At 39.1% G+C, this 24,700-nt stretch overlaps 1 protein-coding gene and 1 long non-coding RNA gene across 2 annotated transcripts in view; one reads left to right on the top strand and one right to left on the bottom strand.

The window, feature by feature from the left end:
• galnt18b (UDP-N-acetyl-alpha-D-galactosamine:polypeptide N-acetylgalactosaminyltransferase 18b) overlaps nucleotides 1-24,159 on the top strand; it is a 98,718-nt gene extending 74,559 nt beyond the window's left edge. Inside the window, exons 9-11 of the mRNA XM_085178839.1 lie at nucleotides 8,847-8,942; nucleotides 11,730-11,894; nucleotides 17,573-24,159. Coding sequence (XP_085034965.1) covers nucleotides 8,847-8,942; nucleotides 11,730-11,894; nucleotides 17,573-17,719 — 408 coding nt within the window. The 3' untranslated portion in view covers nucleotides 17,720-24,159. The remainder of the gene's footprint in view (nucleotides 1-8,846; nucleotides 8,943-11,729; nucleotides 11,895-17,572) is intronic.
• LOC146525653 (uncharacterized) lies at nucleotides 2,614-4,691 on the bottom strand. Its single transcript, XR_014877075.1, has 2 exons — nucleotides 4,301-4,691; nucleotides 2,614-3,426 (listed from the first exon to the last, which is right to left on the bottom strand). It is a non-coding gene; the product is annotated as an uncharacterized LOC146525653 (long non-coding RNA).
• Nucleotides 24,160-24,700: the final 541 nt, after the last annotated feature.

Raw genomic sequence — 24,700 nt, 5'->3', positions numbered from 1 at the left:
TTACCGCGCCAGATCCGCGGCCCTGAACCGTAGTAAGGAAACCTCTGGCAGTTACTTGAAGGTTCCGTGACTGGCTCGTAGCCGGCAACTAGCTTACTGTACAGGTCAACTCCGCTAGTAAAAAGATCGAAGGAGGCGTAGGAAAACTGCTTCACCGAACTTTATTTCTTCTCCAAGGCACAAACACACCGCGTACAGTGGGCTGAAACAGTGAAAAAGTTTCTTTCCGTCTCTTCTGTTGCTAACCGTTACTTTTTCCCCTTCTCCTCTCTCTCTCCACACACACACTAGGGCAGTCCCGCTGCACACATCCCGAATACATTTCCCATCAGGCTTCACCCTTAAAGGGCCATGCCTGTAATAGGACATAAACTACGGTGGCCCCTAGAGACAAAGCACGTACAAACTCCAAAACACTTGCAAACTCCAAAACACTTGCAAACTCCAAAACACTTGCAAACTCCAAAACACATGCAAACTCCAAAACACATGCAAACTCCAAAACACTTGCAAACTCCAAAACACTTGCAAACTCCAAAACACACGCAAACCCCAAAGCACATGCAAATTCCAAAACACAACGGAAGTGCTCCAGGACGCTAGGGGCAGTGTTGAGCTCGATTTGCAAAATAAACGGCAAGTTTGTCTGTGGCTGTCTCCCAATTCAGGATCTGCAGCCTTAAAGGCCGCATTTTAAGGCCGATTACGTCACCGCGACGCGACGAAGGCTGTCCCAATTCGAAGGCTGCCCGAAATGCGGCCCTCAAATGCGTCCTTAATTTCCCTGAATTTTAAGGACGTGGCGGTGTAGACTTCGTGGCCCAACATATCCCAGAATGCATAGCGCGGCGGTGGGTGTGGATAATTTTGCCGAAAAAAACGGCGGATGAGGGTGCCCGAAGAGTAAACTTAAGTAAGTACTGAATATTATGTCACTTATTTATGTGCAAATGTTTAATAATGAAGATCATTAAAACATTACTGTTGGCCACATGTCGGCAAAGTTATGTGACATTAGTGACGTTTGTACTAACTTGGTTTTACAGCCTTTACTTTAAAATATACGCTGTTAAATAGCTGAGCTTAATCCTACAGAGAATGATCAAAGCTCATGTAGAAACAAACAAACAAATGAACAGAAGATTTTATCCTTAATTTCTGTCAAACAAAGCTGTATGAAACGTTTCCAGCTGTTAGTATCATGGTTGCTAGGCAACCTGGGCAGCGCAACGGAGGCTAGACCGTCCCATTTCACAAGCCTCGCACTTCCGGCCTTAGCGGTCTTTAAGTACGCGGCCCTTGAGGATCGTTGAGGCTGCGTACTTTAAGGCTGCAGACCCTGAATTGGGAGACAGCCTGTATGGGACGGTCTAGTCTCTGTCGCGCTTCCTAGGTTGCCTAGCAACCATGATACTAACCACTGGAAACGTGTCATACAACTTTGTTTGACAGAAATGAAGGAAAACATATTTTGTTCATTTGTTTGTTTGTTTCTACAAGAGCTTTGTGTGATTTGATAAGTATCTGAGGTTGAGACCACAGGACAGTAAAACATGATTTTTGGGCTTCATTTCTGTACTGAACAGTCATTTAAGATTAGTTAGTAAATAACAATTAGCTAATGTTGTTCATGAGACTAAAGTCATATCACTTTGGTAATGTAAATATAATATGGCCAATATTATAGTTATTATATTAATCATTATTAGCTATTACAGCAGTGAACATGAACTCTGTGTCAAATACTGAGCCTCAGTACAGATTCAAGTTGCAGTTATTTATAGGTCTTATCACCTTAAATCTTCACTCAAAGACAAGTATCTTTGACAGTGCATATATAGGTGTATCATATATAAGAGAGAAATGTTGTTCCTTCAGTATGTTGGCATTACTAAATTTGGCTCATTGCTTACATACGTGTGTAAAAAGAAATTATATGAGCTGTGATAACTGTTTCTGATAAAATGAAGAGTAGACTGATATATTGAATATTCCTTTATTGGGTGAGAAAATCAGACCATGTCATAACTGCTTTAAGTCATACAGAATAGATATCAGAGCCTTAAACAGGCTGACTTCTGCTAAATGGGTCAAACTGGGCAGAAAGTATACAAACACATAGCATCATTATAGAATATGATGTAACACTATAGATCAACTTACCTCAGAATATATAAAGCATATAAACAATTACAGCAATATGATGCAACAAACACAGCACTGCTACTAATCCAAAATACTCAAAGCTTCATAGAACTGAAACAAACATTTATTTTTAGCTCCATTCTGCTGCTGATACATACTTTAGGTTTCTGAATATTAAACTTGTTTCTTCCTTTCATAGTGTGTAACTTGAAGGCCCTGAGTACAAACACTGGAATGATAAAATTATTTGAACATTACCTAATAAGAACGATTCAGGACAGACAATTAGTTATTTAAACTTTCCTAGCAGTCCTTCACAAACAGGGAACAGTCTGTCTATTCTCTCCATCTGTCAGCTGCTGCTGGCTCTTCCTCCTCCTCTTCCTCACACACTGCTGAGTCCTGGTGGATCATCAGGGGTGCAAAGCCTCACAGATGATGTGCAGCAGTGAGTCCCTCAGTCTGTCCTCACTCTGGACACTTGCAGTTGTCACACATGGAAATCAAATGCGTGATAAGCTGCAGGATTCAAACACAAGTGTAACTTATAAATACATGTTCATACTTTTATTACACAATCAGAGAGAAAGAAAAAGAGAGAGAGTGCAGGACAGACAGACAGGTGACAGTCTCAGGTGTATACACTGCTACAAAACAGCACAAAAGAAGGAGGACTGTGTTATTACGAAACAAGAAGAGTTCCCAGATGGTACAGTGGAAACATGTGTGACTCCTGTGATTAAAGCATCTTTCTTTCAGCTTAACGAGTGAACCGTCAGCTCGTTCAAACACACGTTAAACTCCATTTGGCTCGACACCACCGAACAGAGGCAGCAATATAACATAGCTAACATTAACAGTGCAGTGAATCCTGCTTGCGCTGTGATATTCAGGACTGCAAACCAAGCAGCATCACTGACTTTCAGCTTGTTGTGTTTGTGGATATATGACTGACTTTAATTATCCATAAAATCATCACATTCTCTGTATTAAAGTCAACTATTGAACGGCGTATATTTTGAAGTAAAGGCTTTAAAACCAAGTTAGTACAAACATCGCTAATGTCACATAACTTTCCCGACATGTGGCCAACAGTAATGTTTTAATGTTCTTCATTATAAAAAACATTTGCGCATAAATAAGTGACATAATATTCAGTACTTACTTCTGAAAATTTACTCTTCGGCGGCTCCGCTTCCGCCGTTTTTTTCGGCAAAATTATCCACACCACAGCCGCGCTATGAAATCTGGGATATGTTGGGCCATGAAGGCTACAGCGACCTGTCGCTACCCGATCCGTACCGGAAACCCGATCGGTACCCCGCATGCGCAAATCTTACGTCACTTCCTCTCTTTGCCAGCATTGCGACATTCAATATATTTGAATGATACGGTTAGCGCCCAGTTAGCTCCTAGCATTTCTCAACAGCTCTGCCTCCTTTTCGACTACCGGGACATTTAAACAATGGATAATCCGTATACAAACAAATTCATGCTTTTCTCCTCAACAGAGAGCGTCCCCCGATTGAACAACAGCGCCGTAAAATAAGAAGAATAGCGCCTAATTACAGACTTAATAATATTGACTTAGCAATGTGTCGCGTGAAGATTCAGCAGCCAGATTAAGTGTTTACTGACAATTGACAGTGATAGCCGACATCATCATCACTATTCCAGTCAATCCTCTCCACACAGACAAGCATAAACACACTCGACTATCACTAAATCAAATTTAACACACGTTTGTAATGACGCCAATTCAGTTTATAATAGGGTTCATTCGCTCGGTCAGCAGGTGGCAGTATCCTTGTACACTGGGGAGTAAACTGCCATTAAACGAACAGAAGAAGAAGAAAACTTCTGCACATGCGCGGTACGGATCGGGTAGTCCCAATTTGTACGGTCCGACTTTGCACATGCGCAGTAAGGATCGGGGAGTCCCGATCCATAACTATCTTTTTATTTTTCGTTTTTGTCTACATTGTACTGAAATGCTTCATTATTGCAAACATTTTAAGATTTACTCATTATTCTTAACATCTTAACAGATACTCTGACCCATCACTATCGTAAAACGCTACGACCGGAAGTAGACACCTTTCGCGCATGCGGGGTACGGATCGGGTTTCCGGTACGGATCGGGTAGCGACACGACCCATCCTTAAAATTCAGGGAAATTAAGGACGCATTTGAGGGCCGCATTTCGAGCAGCCTTTGAATTGGGACAGGCTTCGTCGTGTCGCTGTGACGTAATCGGCCTTAAAACGCGGCCTTTAAGGCTGCAGACCCCAAATCCGGTCATTGGTACATCCTGGCTTGTGTAGTTACTAGGTAACAAAAGCTCAACACTGCCCCTAGCGTCCTGGAGCACTTCCGTTGTGTTTTGGAATTTGCATGTGTTTTGGAGTTTGCAAGTGTTTTGGAGTTTGCAAGTGTTTTGGAGTTTGCATGTGTTTTGGAGTTTGCAAATGTTTTGGAGTTTGCATGTGTTTTGGAGTTTGCAAGTGTTTTGGAGTTTGTACGTGCTTTGTCTCTAGGGGCCACCGTAATAAACCGGTCCGTGGCACAAAAAAGGTTGGGGACCGCTGCTTTATTTGGTGTATGAAGCTGTGGGAATCACAAACTTTTTAACAATAAATAAAACTGCAAATTCTGCTGTTTATTAGGTGTGATGTTTATCACATTCACTATGTTAGCCTAGCTAATGTTAGCCTAATGTTCGCTAATCTGCCCTAGCACAAAGTCAAAAGTGCAATGAATGAAAATTTGTTTGTTCACAGGTATTTGGTCATAAAAGAAAAGACTGGATAAACTGATGATCTGATGAATTACCTCTGGCTGTATAACCCAGTATCAGGCCAAAATGGGTAATAGGCACACTAGCCCACCATGTCCATTTCCATGCAGAAGTCACAATAAGTTGCAGTAGGCTGCAGTACCAGCAGAGGGAGACATTTTATTTTTAGCCAACATGAAAATAATCACAGGAAAGAATTGAAACAGACATTATTAACACATTAGCATCTAAATACATAGGTCTGTTCGATATAACAATATATATCGGATGAGGATATGAAAACTTCTATCGTTTCCTAATACGCTATCGTTTGTTTCGTGGTGTCATAAAACAAAACTGTTTACAGCAATATTTTTTCATCGTTTTGATGGTCACTGTAGTGGCTATATTAATTTCTTAAAGTTCTCTCTTTCTCTTATATTTAATATAACGACACGGACAAGCGCCTGTTTTTACATGTTGTCGTTAGCAACGATGGTAAAACCATTGCGTGGCTCTGCTGTCCACTTGTTTGTTTTCTACTAAACCTTTCACAATAAAGCTCAAGATCCTGTTGAGACCTTTCAAAATAAACTGAAAAAAAGTATGCAGAGAGTGTACGGATGAGAAGAAAAAAAAGAAAGAAAAAGACCTGTCAGGTGCTAAAAAATAAACTTTAGACTCAAACTTTGAAAGAAAATGGTGGCCGTTACAACTTATGTCTAAAAATGTATAGTTTCATGCATCCGTTAAAACACTCGAATCCAGGTAAAGGACACCCAGCTGGAAAAACTTCACGCAAGTCGAGTTGCCCGAGAGTCACAGAATTTACAGAAAATATTACATTTTTGTGATTTATATCGTTGTCAGGACGATAAATGTCTTATATCGGGATATGAGATTTTTGTCATATCGCACAGCCCTATAAATACATATTAGCCGCCTATCTTAATTGTTTGCAGTGATTAAGGACCCTGGAATGTATTTCATACCTTCCTTGCTCATTAGTGACTTCTTGGCTTTAAATATATTATCTCCGCCTGCTGTTATGGCAACTTCTGCATGCGTGTCCATTTCACACTTTCGAGAAGCAAAGCATAAAATGGAAACGGTGGCCCGGTGTTTCTGTTACACGCTTTGCAGTGATATCGGGTTGGGTTGTAGGCTATTTTTTTAATTGTTGTCATGTTGCGGCATTAATTAACAGAAACAAGATGTTGCTCAATCATAAGACACATCTCTAGTGTTTTAAACCTCTGAGCATGGGTTCATAGTCTTCACCAAAGTGGTAAGCTGATCATTTTTATTTCGACAGCCAAAAATGTCCTCACATTTTCAATTCACGTTTTTCAGGTCTATTTATTTCTCCCTATCTAATTTCTGTTCCTATCCAGCTTTGTATTTGCTGTGCACACATTAGAGCAGTCCAATCAAATCTGAAGGATTTCATTTTTAAATCTCTCTTGTAACAATACTCCACCCACATATTTTCTGAAACATGTTTCATACATAATATTTCAAAAGCTAAAGGACCCGATGGTTCAACGTGACTGTTTTCCCATAGGTGTCGCTTACTGTTACATATTTATTGTTTTTATAGCTTTAGAATAGTTTAGACCTGTGCTGTTGATGTGGCCATGTGCTGCCTGTGGATCTACTGATTATCAGATACGAGTAGACATCCCCGGAGCAACTGTGTTCTTCTGATCTCACATCTTTGCCTAATTCACTCCTTGCTCAAACCACTATCCCTGAGCTCCCTGCGGTGCACTTTGTATCTTGCAATCTTGCCGACCTTTGTCATGACGAACATGAATAACCCTCTGGGCCTCAAAATCTGAGTCATGTTCATGAAGCGTAACAGTTCTGATTTACATTTTTATAGAGTAAAAATTAGTTTAAGAGGATTCAGAATATGATTCATGTTTAGATCTTTCGACCCACTCACGTCCATTTTCCTCTGTATTTCCTGTAATTATGCTTTAAACCTCATATTCTGTGAGTTACAGTGAAGATGTATGATTGATGTTGGTATTAGATGGTTTCTGTGGGATGTAAACCTCTCTGGCCTCTTAATTAGTTACATCTCGCTTGTACTGGGTTGGATCACCTTTTGCCTTCAGAACTGCATTAATCATATGTGGCATAGATTCAAAAAGGTGCTGGAAACATTCCTCAGATGTACACTTGGTACTAAGAAGCCTAAATTTTGCCAAGAATTTTCCCACACACTATCAAACCAGCCTGAATCATTGATACGAGGCAGATTGGATCCATGCTTTCATGTTGTTCAGAACAAATTCTGACTGATCAAATGCTGACTGATCCAGCACAAATTGAGATTCATCAGACCAGGCAATGTTTTTCCAACCTTCAATTGTTCAATTTTGGTTATATTCAAGTTATACAATCATGTTTCATGTTTTTAGCTTCCTGTTAACAGGTATACCCAATAAAGTGGCAAGTGAGTGTAATTCTTATTTGTCTTTCTAGGTTTTTAGCTCCAAACTTACACAGTTTTGTAGAAATATTTTAGAAGCAAAAGCATATCATATCATATCGTATCAGGAAGTACTAACTGTCTGGGTAATAATTTCCTCCCCTGTGGAAGAAGAAATAATGCAGTGCAGAGTTGAACAGAGCTTCCTCGCTCTGTTCGTGGACTGTTTTTGGCTTATTGATCAAACATGTAGTACTCTGACATGTCCATCTGCATCTAAAGGACAAAGGTCACTCTTTCGAGGATGCCAATGTTCACATTTTGGAAAGAGAAGCCAGATAGTTTGAAAGAGGAGTGAAAGAAGCCATCTATATCCACTGTGAACGACCATCTTTGAACAGAGGCGGTGGCTTGCAACACCAACTGTCTGCCATCTACAATCCAGTTTTGAGATCCCTTCCCAGACACCTTAACGATCACTCACATCCTGGACCATTTGACCTCAGGAAATCACATGATAGGGTGGGGCTAGGTTTCACAGTGAGCTCACCCGAAACCTTGGCTAATTGTGACCTACACCCGTTTTCACACCTTGGCTCGTGTGATTAGGTAAAGGATCATTAGGGGGTCCTTTTGTCCCTCTCGGGGGGACACTCCCACAGGGCTTAAATCTGGGACTCTTCACCATTTGACCCTAGAACCGAAGAAGCTTCTCGGATGAGAGGTGAAACGTCTTCAAGCAACTTAAAGAAGTCCAGATGCTTTTCTTTCCAAGCTCCTTAGACTCTGACATGTAGTACTTTGGATTACAAAAGCATCATAATCCATACATGCTCCAGCATAATAAATAAAACTGACCACGCATACAAAACAGCACAGAAAATATCACTGTCAGCAGTGTCCTCCGTACACCATCGATTTTTCACACATTTGGAGTACAAATTGAAGAACTAACAGGACTTCTCTCAGACAAAGAAAAGACACTTGTGCTGCAGCAAACATTATAAAATGGTACCAGGATCAATCGACGGAGTAATAAAGTGACATGTAATTTACCACCTTAAATAATTGCCTTTTTTTGCTCAGTTAGTTAAACTCTTAAGGTTGGTCAAGAATTCTCCCTCTGAGTACAATTGTAATTCTGCAGGACAGCAAAATCTTTTTTTTCTCGCTTGTTTCTTTTCAGTTTTCTTTGTAGCTACTTCAATAAATTAAGGGAGGTGAATAAATCAAGCTGTACTAGAAAAGAGCGCATCGAGTTGTCTTTTAATTATGACAGGCTTGAATGGAAGCTCGGCACTTCGCTGCGTGAACCTTGTAGAAATTAGATACTACTGTTGATCGAAGCACATATTTCTAAAGGATATAAAGGTAACATAACAAACTTCATTTAGTTTATAGTGTTACCTGCTTGTGCCACATGTAAACACAGTCATAGTACTGACTTTAAAAACCAAAATATTGTTTCTTTGTGCATTTCCCCAGTTGAAAAATTCTCTGAAGACTGATCTGTGTCTGGACCAGGGGCCTGACAATGACAACATGCCCATCCTGTATCTCTGCCACGGGATGACACCACAGGTTAGTGCTCTCCTTAAACATCCTCTCTGTCTCCGCTTCACTTCAGCATGGAGCAAATACTAAAACTGATAATAATACCTATATATCTTAGGTTGTCTTACCCAAACTTGTTTTATCTTATCAAAATAACCTGAGCAACAGTCCCCGGTGTTTTTAAATACATGTTAAACTTGTCTCTACTCGCAATACACCTCAATTTAGCTGTGAACCTTCCTGAAGGAATCCAGCTCGGAATAAAATTCCACATCATCAACAAAACAAGTTGCAAAGACCATGTTTTTGATTACAATATTTTGTACCTTGATCTTTTTCTCCAGCTTTCTGTTTACACTCTGTCTTTTTGTTTTTAATCAGTTTTTATTTGCTGTTTGTCTGAACTGCTTATTCAGGATATATGTCAGCTCAAATAGGAGGGAGTTTGTGTCTTCAAATGTTAGTACAGCGTGATTATCATTTGCTTTCTCCAGTCTCCCCCAGCATATTGATTCCATTACATCTGAGCAGATTGTTTTCAAACTGTTTAACCTTGCTGTGATGGTTGTAAACTTGTCTCATAGAGTGTGGTTTGATCTGACATTATCCCTCTCTATTTAAATGAAACTACTGGATGTGCTTCACACTCAGTGTGGCCTGTGTTGATGTTTACACCACTGTACAATTTAAAACTCATCCCAGAGAAATCTTCGGTGATATATCTGTAAGCTTTAGGAATGTTAATAATTATTATTTCCATATTCTGCTTAAACAGCTCTTTTTTCAGGCCTAGATAACTTAAAACGTGTTAATTATAAATCTGTTTTGAGCTATAAATCCAGGCTTATCAAACAAAGGATTGGAGTAGCACCAGCATTTCTAATGAGATTAGGGATCTCTGCTGCAAGACAAATCTAGTCTGCTCTATTTTTATGTTTCAGTGTTACATCATCGGGAGGAATTAGTCCTTGGATTGCTTTTATATTGGTACAGATACAATGACTGTTGCAAATGCATGCTCTAGTCGGTCAGAATGAGTCATTTTAAGCGTCAGCTACTTTCTGCAGATGTTGCTTTAATAGGCTTTGTGTCCAAAGTGCTGTGGTAAAAGCAGTACATAAATGTGCTAAAAGAAACCTGCCAAGGTACACATGAAAGAGAGTAATACAAAGCTTGCACTCCCACAGTAGAACATGTTGTCAGCAAACATACAGCCCTCCAGCTAGCTCAAGCAGTAATAAAACATACCGACTTAAGCACAGCAACAACAGAAGCCACTGCCACAAAGGCCTGGCAGCTTGCACATTTCCAAACGTGAGCAGCACGGATTTTTTTTTTTTAAATCACTCTTATCAGATTTGTTTAATGCCTGGTGCAAAAGAGGCAGGAAGTAATTTGGGAATTAAGAGACAAATATGATTAGAGTAAAAGTAATACAATCTAACTCTGTGTTTTTAATAAAACTTTAATAAAAGAAAGTATTTTGAGTATCTTTGACTGATAATAGAGGGGATGATGAGGGTAATCTGTACCCCAGATCCACATAGTTCCTGTGTAATTGTCTGCTTCAAGCTCAGTTTAACTCTGGAACTCTGGTGATTTCACTACTCCGTTGATGTTTGCACCTCTTTATCATTTAAATTCTGCTACACAATTAACCTTTGAGCTTTGTTTTTATCCCTTTGTTTTAAGCTTCCAGTATACATACCCAGATCCTTTACTTTTGTAAGTCTACTAGTAAACAATGTGAAAATACTAGAGTCACAGTTCTGCTCATGTAAAAGCACAGCGTTGACAGCACAACGTGTAAAGCTGTACTCGCTCTGCATACAAAGGGGTCTAGTCAGACACTTGATACTGATCCATTGATGTGTAAGTAGCATTTTATTCTTTTTTTATGGCTGGTCAAGGTGGAGGCGTGGAGCTAATTTTAACTGTTTTCTGGACTACACAGTTAGATACTGTGGCAGCCAATGTGGGCGTTGTGCCCCTCCACTGGGTCACTAGATAAATCTGGTGAGTTGATTAGCGGGAGAGGGGAAAAAAGAAAACAAAGCGACATTAATTTATTTTTTATTGCTTTAGGCATCCAGCTGCATTTTCTTTTTTGTTAAAGGTCATATAGTTTTATCTTTTTGAAATATCTCTGGTAAAAAAAAAGAAAAAAAGAGTGCTAACATAATATGTTTTTAGTTTTTTAAAAATGTAATTAATTAATCAAAGAGTTTCGAGTTTACTTATTTACCTTCCACCCCTGCACGATTGAGCACATTCAAATCATCGGTACACAGCAGAGCACATTATGTTTGTTCAAGACGTCGTGTTTTTCACTCTGTGTGCTCTTCACCAAACCAAAGCAAGTTTTGTGTCAGTGAATACATAACTCGTTCCTTTGCTTCATTCTTGCAAATGATTTACAGCTTTGTCAGCTTAATATGAGCAAACATTTGCCCTTGGAAAAAAGCTGTTGGGAAGGTTTCCATCAGAGAAAGCACAATTATTTCTCTCCCCCCCAATTCCTGAATTAACAATGAGCTTCTTTTGTTGCCTCGCCTGGTCTATCTTTTAGCCTGTGTTCAGTCAGGAAAGCAGTATAAATATGCATCTTTAATGCATGTAAATCAGCCTCACAGATCTCTCTTTCATACTGAAAGAAAACCCCAAGAGCAAGCCTCATTTGCTGCATAGTTTAATACCTGTATAGCATATACAGCTGGAGAAGGGCCATTATCTAAATGTCAACCACGCCAGTCTGAACATGCACAGTAAAGCAGCATGCAGTTTGCTTATAGCTGGGTTTTGTGTTTATTTCAGAATGTTTACTACACCAGTACTCAGCGGCTCCACATCGGGCTCCTCAGTCCCACCATTGATGACGATGACAACAAGTGCCTGGTGGATGTGAATAGCAGACCCCGCCTCATTGAGTGCAGCTATGCTGCAGAAAAGCGCATGAAACTCCACTGGCTCTTCACTCAGGTAAAAAAAAAAAACACAGCACAGATCTTCAGAAAAAGCCTTAAATAGCTCTTCCAAACACTTCCTGGAAAACTCATTATCACATTATTACCATCCATCATTTTAGCACCAAATTTTCACTGAAAGTATAAATTGTGGCTGTTGTTCATTCATTTTGCAACACATAGCAGTGACAATTGTTCTGTGGTAAACACAGATACACACAGATATTAAAATGTGTATGTGTATGAACATAAGAGGAAAAAAGGTTTCAGTAAATCCCCTCAAACAATAGAAAGAAGAAAGTCAAAGAAACTGTACTAAAAAAAAAAAAAAAAAAAACAGAAAAAAAACCCCAGAATCAATGAAGCTTAACCTCACCTTCCTTGTTGGTCAGGCCATCAGACTTTATTCACATCCATGGGATGTTTTTCTCGAGCCTGTGAAAGAGAGTTGTCTTTATAAAAAGGGTGTCATAGCAGAAAAAGGGCATTCACACACTTAGTTTAGTTTAAGGTAAAAGTGTTAATGGTGTCCTGGTTCCAGGGCCGTGCGCTGTCTCTGACTGCTGAGTCATTCGTCTATATATGTAAGTTTGGGTTTTCTATATTGTAGTATTTAAAGTTTTGACTCATCTGTTTTGGGGTTTGGATTCTTGTAATGGTTTTATTTTGAAATCCCTGTCTTGGTTTTATTATTGCTGTATTGCTTTTCAGTTTTGGGATATTTTTACCTTTTTTCTCTGAGGTTATCACTTTGGCCTCCTCAACGTTTTCTTTGTTCAGTGTTATTTTTCTTGTCTAAGTATTTAGTTGGGTCTTTTTGTTATTTCCCATTTTGTTTTCGTAGTTTGTGGTGTTAAAATTGAGGACTTTTTCTTCCTACTGTCACCAAGTAGTTGGCTCACATGGTATGATCTGATTGTTGGGGTTTTCTCTGTATTATTGTAGGGTGTTTACCTTACAACATAAATCACCTTAAGGCGACTGCCGTTGTGATTTGGCGCTATATAAATAAAACTGAATTGAAAAATAATTAAGGGCACTTAAAATCTGACATTCCATTTAAAGTACATAGACCTGTCTTCCCCTTGTCCTTTGTCATGTCATTTTCTAAGTCCAGTGTGTGTTCCTGTCTTGTTTCTGTGCTTGGATTGCTTTTCTCTTTGTGTTTTTGGATGTGGTTCTCACTATAAAAGGCTCGCTTCTCTGTCTCCTGCGTTATGCATCTTGGATCCCCTAAAATCTACAGTCCACACAATCAACTGTTTGGTTTTAGACTTCAAGCATCAGTTTAAGCATTCAGGAAAATATTATAATCATGTAGGTGGTTAAGTTACAATTTAAGTTCTCTTCAGCTAATTTGGACACAAAGACTCACTGAAAATTAATGACTGTCTCACTCCATTAGTAGCTCAGTGGCATTTCAATAGAACTGGGGGAATTTTGATTTACTTTGTGCTTTCATTTGGCTCCACATATCCTCTGCTTTGCTGTCAGAGTACAATCAGATTCGTGTTCTCTTTTCCATTTTTATGTATAAAATCCCAAAATAGTGCTTTTAAAGAGGCTTGCTGTAACAAGAACAGCACAGTTTTCACTCCAGTGCCTCTAGACCTGTGTCTGTTTGGTTTGGCATAACAGACACACGCTCAAGATCATATGTCACACATTCCCTTGTTGATCTTTACATGGCAGTTTTAGTTAACTTTGTATAATTTAGTAAGTGGAATGAGGGCATATCAGCCAGGCTGGAGCATACGTCTCTGAAATGTGCCATCAATTATTGACACAGTTTTAGCTGCACAAGGAGTCAAACTTCAGCAGAAATAGATTGCCTTGATGCAGCTTCTCCAACTCTGAAAGAAGGAGTGCTCTGCAAATAAGAGGGAAAAAACTTTGATTTATCTTAATTCAAATGCTGCACTGTTCTGCACAAAACCTGGTTAGATAAAGATATTTTTAATCTCTTTCTAATGAAATGTGGAAAATTGCCTCACCTCCTTTACTCTAAAGCCTCTCATTAGCCACAGTGTGATTTCCATTGTCCTCAGTTTGAGAAATAAATGAATTGTTTGCTTTCATGTAAAGATTACTCACATGGTGGTAGATTAAAAAGAAAACTTAAATGGTAGAGTTTGGTTTGGTTGTATAATTTGTGGGCGATGCATTTTTTTTAATCACTGTTACAATTCAAGTAACAGCCGCCCTGTCTATGATATGTATCCACACATTTTAAGAAGGCGTACCAAGATTTCATGTAGACAAGTTGGCTGATTAAAACCCAGAGTTTCTGCTTTTATCACCCAGTGTTACAGATTTACAGTGATTCTGGCTTTTACAATGGCCATGTTCCAGCTCTGTGAATCATCACCCAGGTCTTCGGTTTGTTCAGCAATTCCAATAAGTCTTGCATTGTGTTTATTGACGCCTGTTTCCCCAGTTTGCAAATCAATGGGACAATTGTTTTGCAGGCATGAATAAGAATAAACATGTCATCCCTCTATGCAAGAGCCAGAACAATAGCTGCATCCCCGGATTAAGTTACAAATGCATTTATATAATTATCCAAAAAAGACATTTATAAAGGTATGAACATACCCTAAGTTTTATCATTATTTTATCTTATTTTTTAACACACTGTAAATCTGGAGTTTGCATGTTTTCATCTGGTACTTTTTGGGCCAAAGACATGCATGTTAGGTTAATTCAGTGGTTCCCAAACTTTTTTTGCTAGGCCCCCTTTGTTTTACAACAAAATCTTTTTGTTTTTTATTCATACCACTTTTTTTTTAGCCTTAGCTAGTTCAATAAAAACTAAAACTCCAGCTGGAGATAATGGGCTTATGAAGGTCATTATCAACTTTCTCTGTTAAACCCAGTTTAGTGCTTCAAGCTCTGAGTTTCACATGTCATTTGATGCTTCATCAGCAAAAAAAAAAAAAATCAAAAAGATGCTGATGATAAAGTGGTCATTAAAAAAATAGTAAAATGCAACACTTACAAATAGGATAATGCTGCAGAAAATCATTGATCTTGTTAATATTACACAGAGCGGTATAATAAGCATTTTATTTCAAGTTTTATTATTTTATCGCTGAGTGTGCTCTCAGTACTGCACATTAGAGCTGGACACATTTGAAGAGGAAAGAGACACAAGGAAGACATTGTGGACATATTGGCAGATCATTCTAATCTTTTGTTGTGTGTTCTCTGTTAAGAGACTTAAGACCAGATTAGAATGAAATATAACATCATTTATGATATCTGCATCACCACTCCCACAACATTGTTATGCACATTTTGCGCTTCATTCAGTGGTTTTAGTAGCCGTAGTGTTGGGAGGATAGTAGAATGCTCCCAAACAGGTTACGTGTTCAGCATTAGTTACCATGGTGATTCAGCCAGGTAAAAAGAGAGACATTTTTTGTGGCATAGCTTCCTAAGCAACCTCGCTTCATAATACACCCCTCAGCTCTTCTGCATAATTTATGGTGTCCATTTGTAAATGGATTTCCATATAGTTAGCTAGGAGAGAGGTATTTTCCTGCACATTCCTGAATGTGGATGATGCTGTCTATTGTTGAATTCTGATTGGTTGACAAGTGGGTCGGAATAGGAAAGAGAGTGAAGCATGACTAAAAAAAAAAATATGTCAAAAATCAAAAAATACAGCATGACAAATGCAGACAGTGACTACAGTGCAAACCTTTCAGTGCTTTTTATATTTTATTTCACTTCAGCTTCTTATATGTTATAACTTCGCTCTTCTCTAAGGCTGCCTGATGGACCGGCAACAGCAAAAGCAAGAATAGGCGACAGACCAATTGTGTCACATACTTTGTGCATGATTGACAACATCTCTGCAGGTAGACGGGCCGTCCACAGACTGCCTGTGGACTGGAAGCATGTTGTACTTCAGCCTTACAGATGTACAACCTGACACACGAGGACGGGCTTTAATCTCAGCTTTCATTTCAAAAATCAGAGAACGTGCAACATTTATAAACAAACCTCAAATAGTCTGATGTTCAGAATGACACAAACGTAACCTGAAAAAATAAAAATAAATGAAAAGGGAAAAGTGTTTTGGGGGGTTATATTGCTACTGCACACCCCCTCAATGCAGTCAGCCCACGGGAAATACCAAATTATTTGTTGCAATATTCTTCTACATCGTATCACAGCTACAGCTGTCGCTATATCTGCTTATGGAGAAGACATGTGTGCCCCTCTGGTACCCTTCACCTCATGCAATAGCTGTGCCTCATGTTTAACGCCCCCCCTCCTGTGGAAAAAATCCTCCTCTTCTTGGTTAGGGAAACCTGACAGTTTGAAGGTGTCTGCTCTAAATAGAGCAACCATTGTTCTCTATATTTGAAGTCTAAGCTTATTAGACATTAACTGTTATGTAAGCAGTGAGAATTTAGGGTACTGTGGGTAAGTTAGTGTAATGGCTGGTTACACTAAAACAAAGGCACCTTATTAAATAATAGCAATAATCATATCTCGGTGTAGGTCCTGTTTACTGGGGTTTGAGCACCCTGATGAAGAGCACAGGGCTGAAACTGGAAGTAATAGAGCTTATTTTCCATTTTTTGGTTCTGTAGTCAGATTTCATTTTGAGATTTGACCTTGCAAATCATATCTTAACAGTATCTTAAATGAATAGCAGGCTGTTGGCATATAAAATATTCTGTTTCTATATCAGGAATGGGGATCTGTGCCTATACAGCTCCAATCCTTTAGGTTATTTCCTTTATTGTGCCACACAGTGCCCCATCGGGTGGTGCATGTCTTAATGGTCTTTAAATGTCCGCTTCCAGAGTTACTGCAAATCTGTTATCTGTAAAAATGTCTCTTGGACTTCACACATGGGCCAAAACTCGTGAAGACATAGAAAGAATAATTTATCACCAGGTCTGTACAGGCTGTCCAATCCTTGGGTCTTTTTCCTCCCACATCCCTTTGCATTCCTCTCATAGCACTGAAAAGAGCTCTCCCCACACAGCCCTCTCCACACTGTATTGACTGTTGAAGGCCTCCTCTTCAGTCACTTGCCCTTTGTCAGCCTTGACACTGTAATGAGAAAATCCTGCCTCATTTCATGAAGACATGCTTCAATATTTTTACTGAGCTGATGGTCTCATTCTGTTCAGACTCTGGCAGCAGGTGTCATATTAAAGTTTATAAATTGCTGGACCTTAGTTTTTTCTCTTCCTCCATATGTCCCATCCTCCAATAAATCAAAGACTTCTTGTCTATTAAATGAAGGGTTTTTTTAAACAATATTGTAATAGCTTTGAAACCTAATATGAGGCGTTTGTGTCCTTCATGCCCTGGTTTCAATTTCTCTTCCTGTTTGTCTGGGATGTCTGTTGTTGTGTTTGTGTCTCATTCCTCTTTTGAGTTAAGCCTTTTTTATCCAGAGCCTTGCTAGGAAAAAAGCTAATGACAAAGCTGGTAATCACGTTGCTGTTTTTGCCCTTAACCATGTTGATGCTATCTGGTGGCCCAGTGAGGATGGTGTGAATCAGCCAAAAAAAGAAAAAAAAACAGCTTAGGGCTCCTCAGTAGCTTACATCTATAACCATTCACAGCAGTGTGGGTTTAAAAAGAGGCAGGTTATGTTGTGCACACATTTTTTTGTCTCTTCTGGATTCTGGCACAATTTTAACCAGCCTGCTTTTATCTTTTCAGGGAGGATCCATTCAAAACAGGAAATCAAAGAGATGCCTAGAGCTTGTAGCAAGCAGTGACAATGAGTTTGGCTACCAACTGGCTCTGCAGAAATGCACTGGACAGAAATGGTTCATCACAAATGTGCTGTTTAGCAGCTCCCTATGACTGACTGCCGAAGGAAACACTGGAGTCAATAGCAACTGGACTGAATGAAGTAGTCTCTTTTGTGTGCATTTGTGTATGCAAGTGTGAGTCTCTGTGTGTGAAAGTCTAGGAAGCGGGAGCACTCATTTTGAGAGCCACGATGTCTTCTAAAGAGCCGGTCGACATCACATCATAAATGTTAAACATTTTATTTTGCCTAAAGGAACAGCCATAGTTGGCAGATATTTTCCAGATCTGACAATGTAGTATATTTAGTATATTTTGTGGTAAATACAGTACAGTCAGATTTTCGTTGACTTCAAATATGTAATGGGTACTTGTTAATATTTGCTACTGTGTAGCAAGCTTTCAGAATCTGTCCCTGCTGTAATTATTTTTTATTTTAGTGTCTCGGGTTTGTAGGTTTATTATGCGTTTGAGCTGTACAGTTGTGGAAAATACTGGAATAAATCTGAAATTGATATTTTCTAAATGTAAATATTTTTGAATATTTGTAATATATAACATTGAAATAACGCCTAATAATTATAGAGTGCAGTGCCTTTTTTTTCGAGGTTAGTATTTGAAATAACAGGTCAATCTAGCAGTAATTATCAGCTGAAAGGATTCAAGCTGGGATAGGCTCCAGCGCCCCCCGCGACCCTGAAAAGGATAAGCGGAAGCGAATGGATGGAGGATTCAAGCTTACAATCAAATCAACAAACACATTTCACAGGGCCTTGGGTGACCCAGAGGGTGGGGTGTGCCCACCCCCTGAGGCCCTGGGACGTGCCCACACACGCTCACACTACAAGAAGACTGTTGATTTATGTATCTGTATATTTTTTGATTTATGTGTTCCAGTAGCTGTGTGTTTGGCTTTTTTTCTTACAGCAACAGCAGTTGGCGATACACTGTGCACTTCTATTTGTGCTTTATCATTTTATTATATCTCCCCCTATCCCCCCCTCTGCTTCTTTTTTTTCCTGCCTGTCCTGCCTTAGACATTGACATACAATGTATAGTGTAATAACTGAAATAACACAAATAGAAATGATTAAATAAGCAGATAAAAGATTCACATGAACAACAGGAGCCTAGAGAGATTTTATATAGCTGTTCTTGCTGAAGCAAAGTGTGTTTGGCACCAAAGTGCATTTAGATCACAATTCTGATTGCAAAAGCTGGCAGACAGGACAGGATTTTAAAAATCAAAAAAGACTGTTTACACACTGTGCTACAAAGCTCAACACACCCAGGATAACTTTCCATTATTAGCTTCAATTGCTCTAACTTGTCAGTCAGGCTAAGCAGTTACACAAAGGCGGTTGTCAGCTTGATAATTTAACCCAGAATTTTTCAATCTAGCTACAAGTGCACTCACATGGAAGGGGTTAGCTTTTGCACCATCTGACTTATTACAAAAACGGTAAAGTCCACAGGCAGAGGTGTGATTGATCCTAAACAGGAAGACAAAACTATGATATTAGAAAAACATCAAGAAGTTAGACACTTTCGTTACACTGCTAGTACTGTGTCATGAGGAAAAGCACTGTACAGTTATTTACCGTTAAAAGTGCTGCATGAATGTGTGCAATCCAAACAATTTTGATGTTAAGACTGGAAGAGACCTACTTAATTAATAACATTGTCTATTTGAAGCCAGGAGGGAAAGTTGGCCAAAATGCTAATTGTAGAAGTTAAGAGTACCAGTACTTTGTCATTAAATCACAAGAGAATCTGATGGAGTTATTCATTAAACTGATATTTTGATGAGCATAAGACGTTATGCCCATCTAAATATCAGTTGTAGTTTAAAAAATTTAAAAAAAAAAAATTTCAGCAAACAGGAAACGAAATCAAAGAAGAGTTGTGTTTATCTCCTTTAAACATCGTACTGCTGCTCATCAGGGAAATACAAAGACTTTAGATGATATTAAAACACTTTAAACCTTCCTTTTATCTGTGCACAGACGTCTGAGGGACTTCCAGGAATGGTAACAGGAATTTTTTTTAGCTCTAATTGTTCAGCAAGTGGTAATTTTCTATCTGTTAATCTAGGAACATGACCTGCTTTGGAGCAGGTTAGGCCTGCAACATAAGTTACCATGGTGACAATAAGGAAAACCCAGGGTTAACCCTGAAGTTGCCTGGGTAAGTCCAAATCCTCTTTCATAATGCAGACCCTTGTTGGATTTAGAAATCACAAATACAGAAATACTGGAAGTGGCACAGAACCAGTACAGATAACAGAGATAACTGTTAGGAGTTCAAACACTCTCGAAACCATCTGTCAGACAGAGGAAGACAAGGCAAGACAGACAATGTTTAACTAGACGTTTTTGTATAAATTTCCTCAGAGTGGCATCACAAAAACCGAAAAATCTTTCTTCAGATTAAATTGTACATACAAATGCTGCAGAATTTCACAGTTGCCACTTTTTTAAACATGTGAATGGGCTCCACTCCATTTCAGTAATTCCAGCTTTAGGCTGTTGGTTGGAAAAAGCAAGCACTGTGATGGTGTCACTTTGAACTCTGAGACCATTTTCTGAAATTTTTGCAAATCACTTTCTTTCAGGAAATGGTTTGCTAATGGTTTTATTTAGGTTTCAGACACCTGCTGAAACCATGTTGGGGCTTTCACTTGGGGATGGAAGAATTGCAGTTTAGTTGTTTAAAAATGTGTTTTTGCTACCTGTCAACAACAAGGAAGATTAAACATTAAAGAAGCCACTCGGCAAAATGACCCACTTAGATGTAGCACAAACTTTTTGAACTCTAGAGCATCATCAATTGCCTGACAGCAAACCTACCAAAACACAAAACCGTGGTCCTCTGACTGGTCCAATCAATCAATCCAAACACTTGGAGTTGCTATGACACACTGATTTACTTGTAATTTGGGGTAATGCTGGCATAAATCTTCCGAAATCTATACTTATAAAATATTTGCTGTGTGTGTTATGTGTATATATGACATATTTGCAAATAGCCTCACTCTAATGTCTCTACATAAGAAGACAAGTTTACCTGGAGGTTAATATGAGACAATGGTGACAATGTAAGAGAGAAAGCTGCACTGCTAAGGAAAAAAATTAAATAACAGCGTCCGAGCTTTCTAAAGAAGGACCAGTTAAAAACTAAAATTAAAAAGCAACACGATGCTGAGGCTGAAATGTTGCTCTATGTTGAAATTTGACCTTCAAAGAGACCTTTTATTTAACTCTGACTAAAACACACACATAGAGCAGTTAAAAGGTACAGAGCTACGGCAGTGATCTTGTCAGTTTGTACTGATAAATGCTGGGGCAGAAGCGGAGAAATGGGGCAGCTATCTAGTCTGACTGTAGGCACCTGGGGACAAGGCGAGTGGCACAGACTGCTTCCAACATGCCAGTCCTCGTTACTATTCACATTCAAGCAGAGCTCAGCAAACCATGGCATTAAATATACATGGAAACCCACTTTCATCAAAAGGACTTCCCCACTAACACGTCCTAATATATGCAATAAGAGAGCCTCGGCACGCTTGAATTTTTGAATGAAAGAACTCCAAAACAGTGCTCCTATGCACATTACTTTTATCTTCTTTTAGCAGAGCTCTTGTCTTGATTGCCTGCTGATGCACTCTGTAAACCTTCCTTTCACCTTTAAGCTGGGCATGTCTGTTAATAGGGGTTCTTTGTTTGGATATTTGCTTAAAGTTCATTGTATTTAATGCATATTTCACCCTTGTTGATTTAGCACATAATCATGTGCCTCAAAATAACTCAATAAAGGGTTTACAAAGTACACAGCAGAGAATTAAATTCCTGTAAATGTGGAGATGTAGCTACATCTAAATGTATCCCACAGAGATGGAGCTGTGGAGCTGGTCTTGTCTGAGAATCAATGAGTCACATTCAGTTTCTCAGAAAGCGCTGGCCTGGTTTGATGAAGCCACAGTGATAATATGCCTGTCTTCCCTTTGAGATATAGCATTTGCAAAATTACAGTTCTCGTGCTATGGGAATTAAAAACTGACTTTTAACACGTGCAAAAATTGACTTTTAACATGTTTTTTTTTCTGGTGTTCCTCATAGGGAGAAAAGTTTTCTTCAATTTAAACTTAGCAGCTCTGATTTTATCTTGTACAAGTATATATCAGATATTTTTAATAACTAACATGAACCACAGGGCACTGAAGGAAATGTGTTTACAGTTGAGTTAATGAAGTGGCTCTCTAGGTGAAAATGTGTCCAGCAAAAACATTTGAGTTCCTGACTCCCCACCGTTTTTCTCCCTGCTTTACTGATTGAATTGATTTTTCTTTCTTTTTTCCCCACACAGTTCAAACTTAAAGTCCGACATAATGCTGCTGAAAACTTTGTTTATGTTGTGGGACATTTCTTGTAGAGATTAAAGAATAATGATTTCACTCTTTGTTTATGAAGAAAATAACAAATTTGTGTATTTTTAAGTAATTTTCTATGTGTTATAAAAGGGAGGACAGAAAAAATAACTGCAAATATGAAGCTGAGCATCATTAACAAAACTTACTAATTCAACAAATGTTATAATAAAGTCTAGAAAAAAACACTAAGTGAGGCACAAAAGAAGGGGGTAGCATAAAATAGCATGAGGGACAAAGGCAAAAAGCACAGACGTGGAACACGGGTAATGGTTACAGACGAGCTGACAAAGACCTAAGAAAGCACATGAGCTAATTAAGGCAGGAGGGCAAGGTAACAAGGAACAGGTGAAACTAATCGGGACCGATCAGGCAATCACAAAGGCAGCTCAGGGAAGGAAACCAATTTAAAAACAAACAAAAATTTAAAAAGCCGTAGAGAAAGGGAAAGAAATGTTTCCACATTAGCAGAAAAAAGCGCTGTAACTATAACCCTGTAAACCTTACCCAATCTCAGCATGGTGACAGCTGCTAATGGTTAACCACAAAACCGTGGTAAAACCCTATGTTATAACTTAACGCTGTAACCTGACATTTACCTCACTGGAAATGACCTGCACGTCACATCAACGCAGTTCAATTCAATTCAATTCAATTTTATTTATATAGCGCCAAATCACAACAAATGTCGCCTCAAGGCGCTTCATAGATACAGAGAAAAGCCCAACAATCATATGACCCCCTATGAGCAAGCACTTTGGCGACAGTGGGAAGGAAAAACTCCCTTTTAACAGGAAGAAACCTCCGGCAGAACCAGGCTCAGGGAGGGGCGGCCATCTGCTGCGACCGGTTGGGGTGAGAGAAGGAAGACAGGATAAAAGACATGCTGTGGAAGAGAGACAGAGATTAATAACAGATATGATTCAATACAGAGAGGTCTATTAACACATAGTGAGTGAGAAAGGTGACTGGAAAGGAAAAACTCAATGCATCATGGGAATCCCCGGCAGCCTACATCTATTGCAGCATAACTAAGGGAGGATTCAGGGTCACCTGGTCCAGCCCTAACTATATGCTTTAGCAAAAAGGAAAGTTTTAAGCCTAATCTTAAAAGTAGAGATAGTGTCTGTCTCCCGAATCCAAACTGGAAGCTGGTTCCACAGAAGAGGGGCCTGAAAACTGAAGGCTCTCCCTCCCATTCTACTTTTAAATACTCTAGGAACAACAAGTAGGCCTGCAGAGCGAGAGCGAAGTGCTCTAATAGGAAATATGGTACTACAAGGTCATTAAGATAAGATGGGGCCTGATTATTTAAGACCTTGTATGTGAGGAGCAGGATTTTGAATTCAATTCTGGATTTAACAGGAAGCCAATGAAGGGAAGCCAAAACAGGAGAAATATGCTCTCTCTTTCTAGTCCCTGTCAGTACTCTTGCTGCAGCATTTTGGATTAACTGAAGGCTTTTCAGTGAGTTTTTTGGACATCCTGATAATAATGAATTGCAGTAGTCCAGCCTGGAAGTAATAAATGCATGAACTAGTTTTTCAGCGTCACTCTGAGACAGGATATTTCTAATTTTAGAGATGTTTCGCAAATGGAAGAACGCAGTCTTACATATTTGTTTAATATGTGCGTTGAAGGACATATCCTGGTCAAAAATGACTCCAAGGTTCCTCACAGTGTTACTGGAGGCCAAGGTAATGCCATCCAGAGTAAGAATCTGGTTAGATACCATATTTCTAAGCTTTTCAGCGCCGAGTACAATGACCTCAGTTTTATCTGAGTTAAGAAGCAGAAAGTTAGTGGCCATCCAAGTCTTTATGTCTTTAAGACATTCCTGCAGTTTAACTAATTGGTGTGTGTTATCTGGCTTCATGGACAGATAGAGCTGGGTGTCATCTGCATAGCAGTGAAAATGTATGCTATGTCTTCTAATGATGCTGCCTAGGGGAAGCATGTATAATGTAAACAGAATTGGTCCTAGCACTGAACCCTGTGGAACTCCATAATTAACCTCAGTGTGTGAAGAGGACTCTCCATTTACATGCACAAATTGGAGTCTATTACATAGATATGATACAAACCACTGCAGTGCAATACCTGTAATACCTACAGCATGTTCTAATCGCTCTAATAGGATATTATGGTCAACAGTATCGAATGCTGCACTAAGGTCAAGAAGGACAAGCACAGAGATGAGTCCACTGTCAGAGGCCATAAGAAGATCATTTGTAACCTTCACTAAAGCTGTTTCTGTGCTGTGATGAACTCTGAAACCTGACTGAAACTCTTCAAATAAACCATTCCTCTGCAGATGATCTGTTAGCTGTTTGACAACTACTCTTTCAAGGATTTTTGATATGAAAGGAAGGTTGGAGATTGGCCTATAATTAGCTAAGACTGCTGGGTCTAGAGATGGCTTTTTGAGTAAAGGTTTAACTGCAGCCACCTTGAAGGCCTGTGGTACATAGCCGATAATTAGAGATAGGTTGATCATATATAAGATCGAAGAATTAATCAATGGCAGGACTTCTTTGAGCAGTTTTGTAGGAATGGGGTCTAAAAGACACGTTGATGGTTTGGAGGAAGTAATTATTGAAGTTAACTCA

This window comes from Neolamprologus multifasciatus, chromosome 1 (assembly GCF_963576455.1).
Source record: "Neolamprologus multifasciatus chromosome 1, fNeoMul1.2, whole genome shotgun sequence".
Classification (NCBI taxonomy): Eukaryota; Metazoa; Chordata; class Actinopteri; order Cichliformes; family Cichlidae; genus Neolamprologus; species Neolamprologus multifasciatus.
This window is presented reverse-complemented; position numbering and strand designations above follow the sequence as displayed.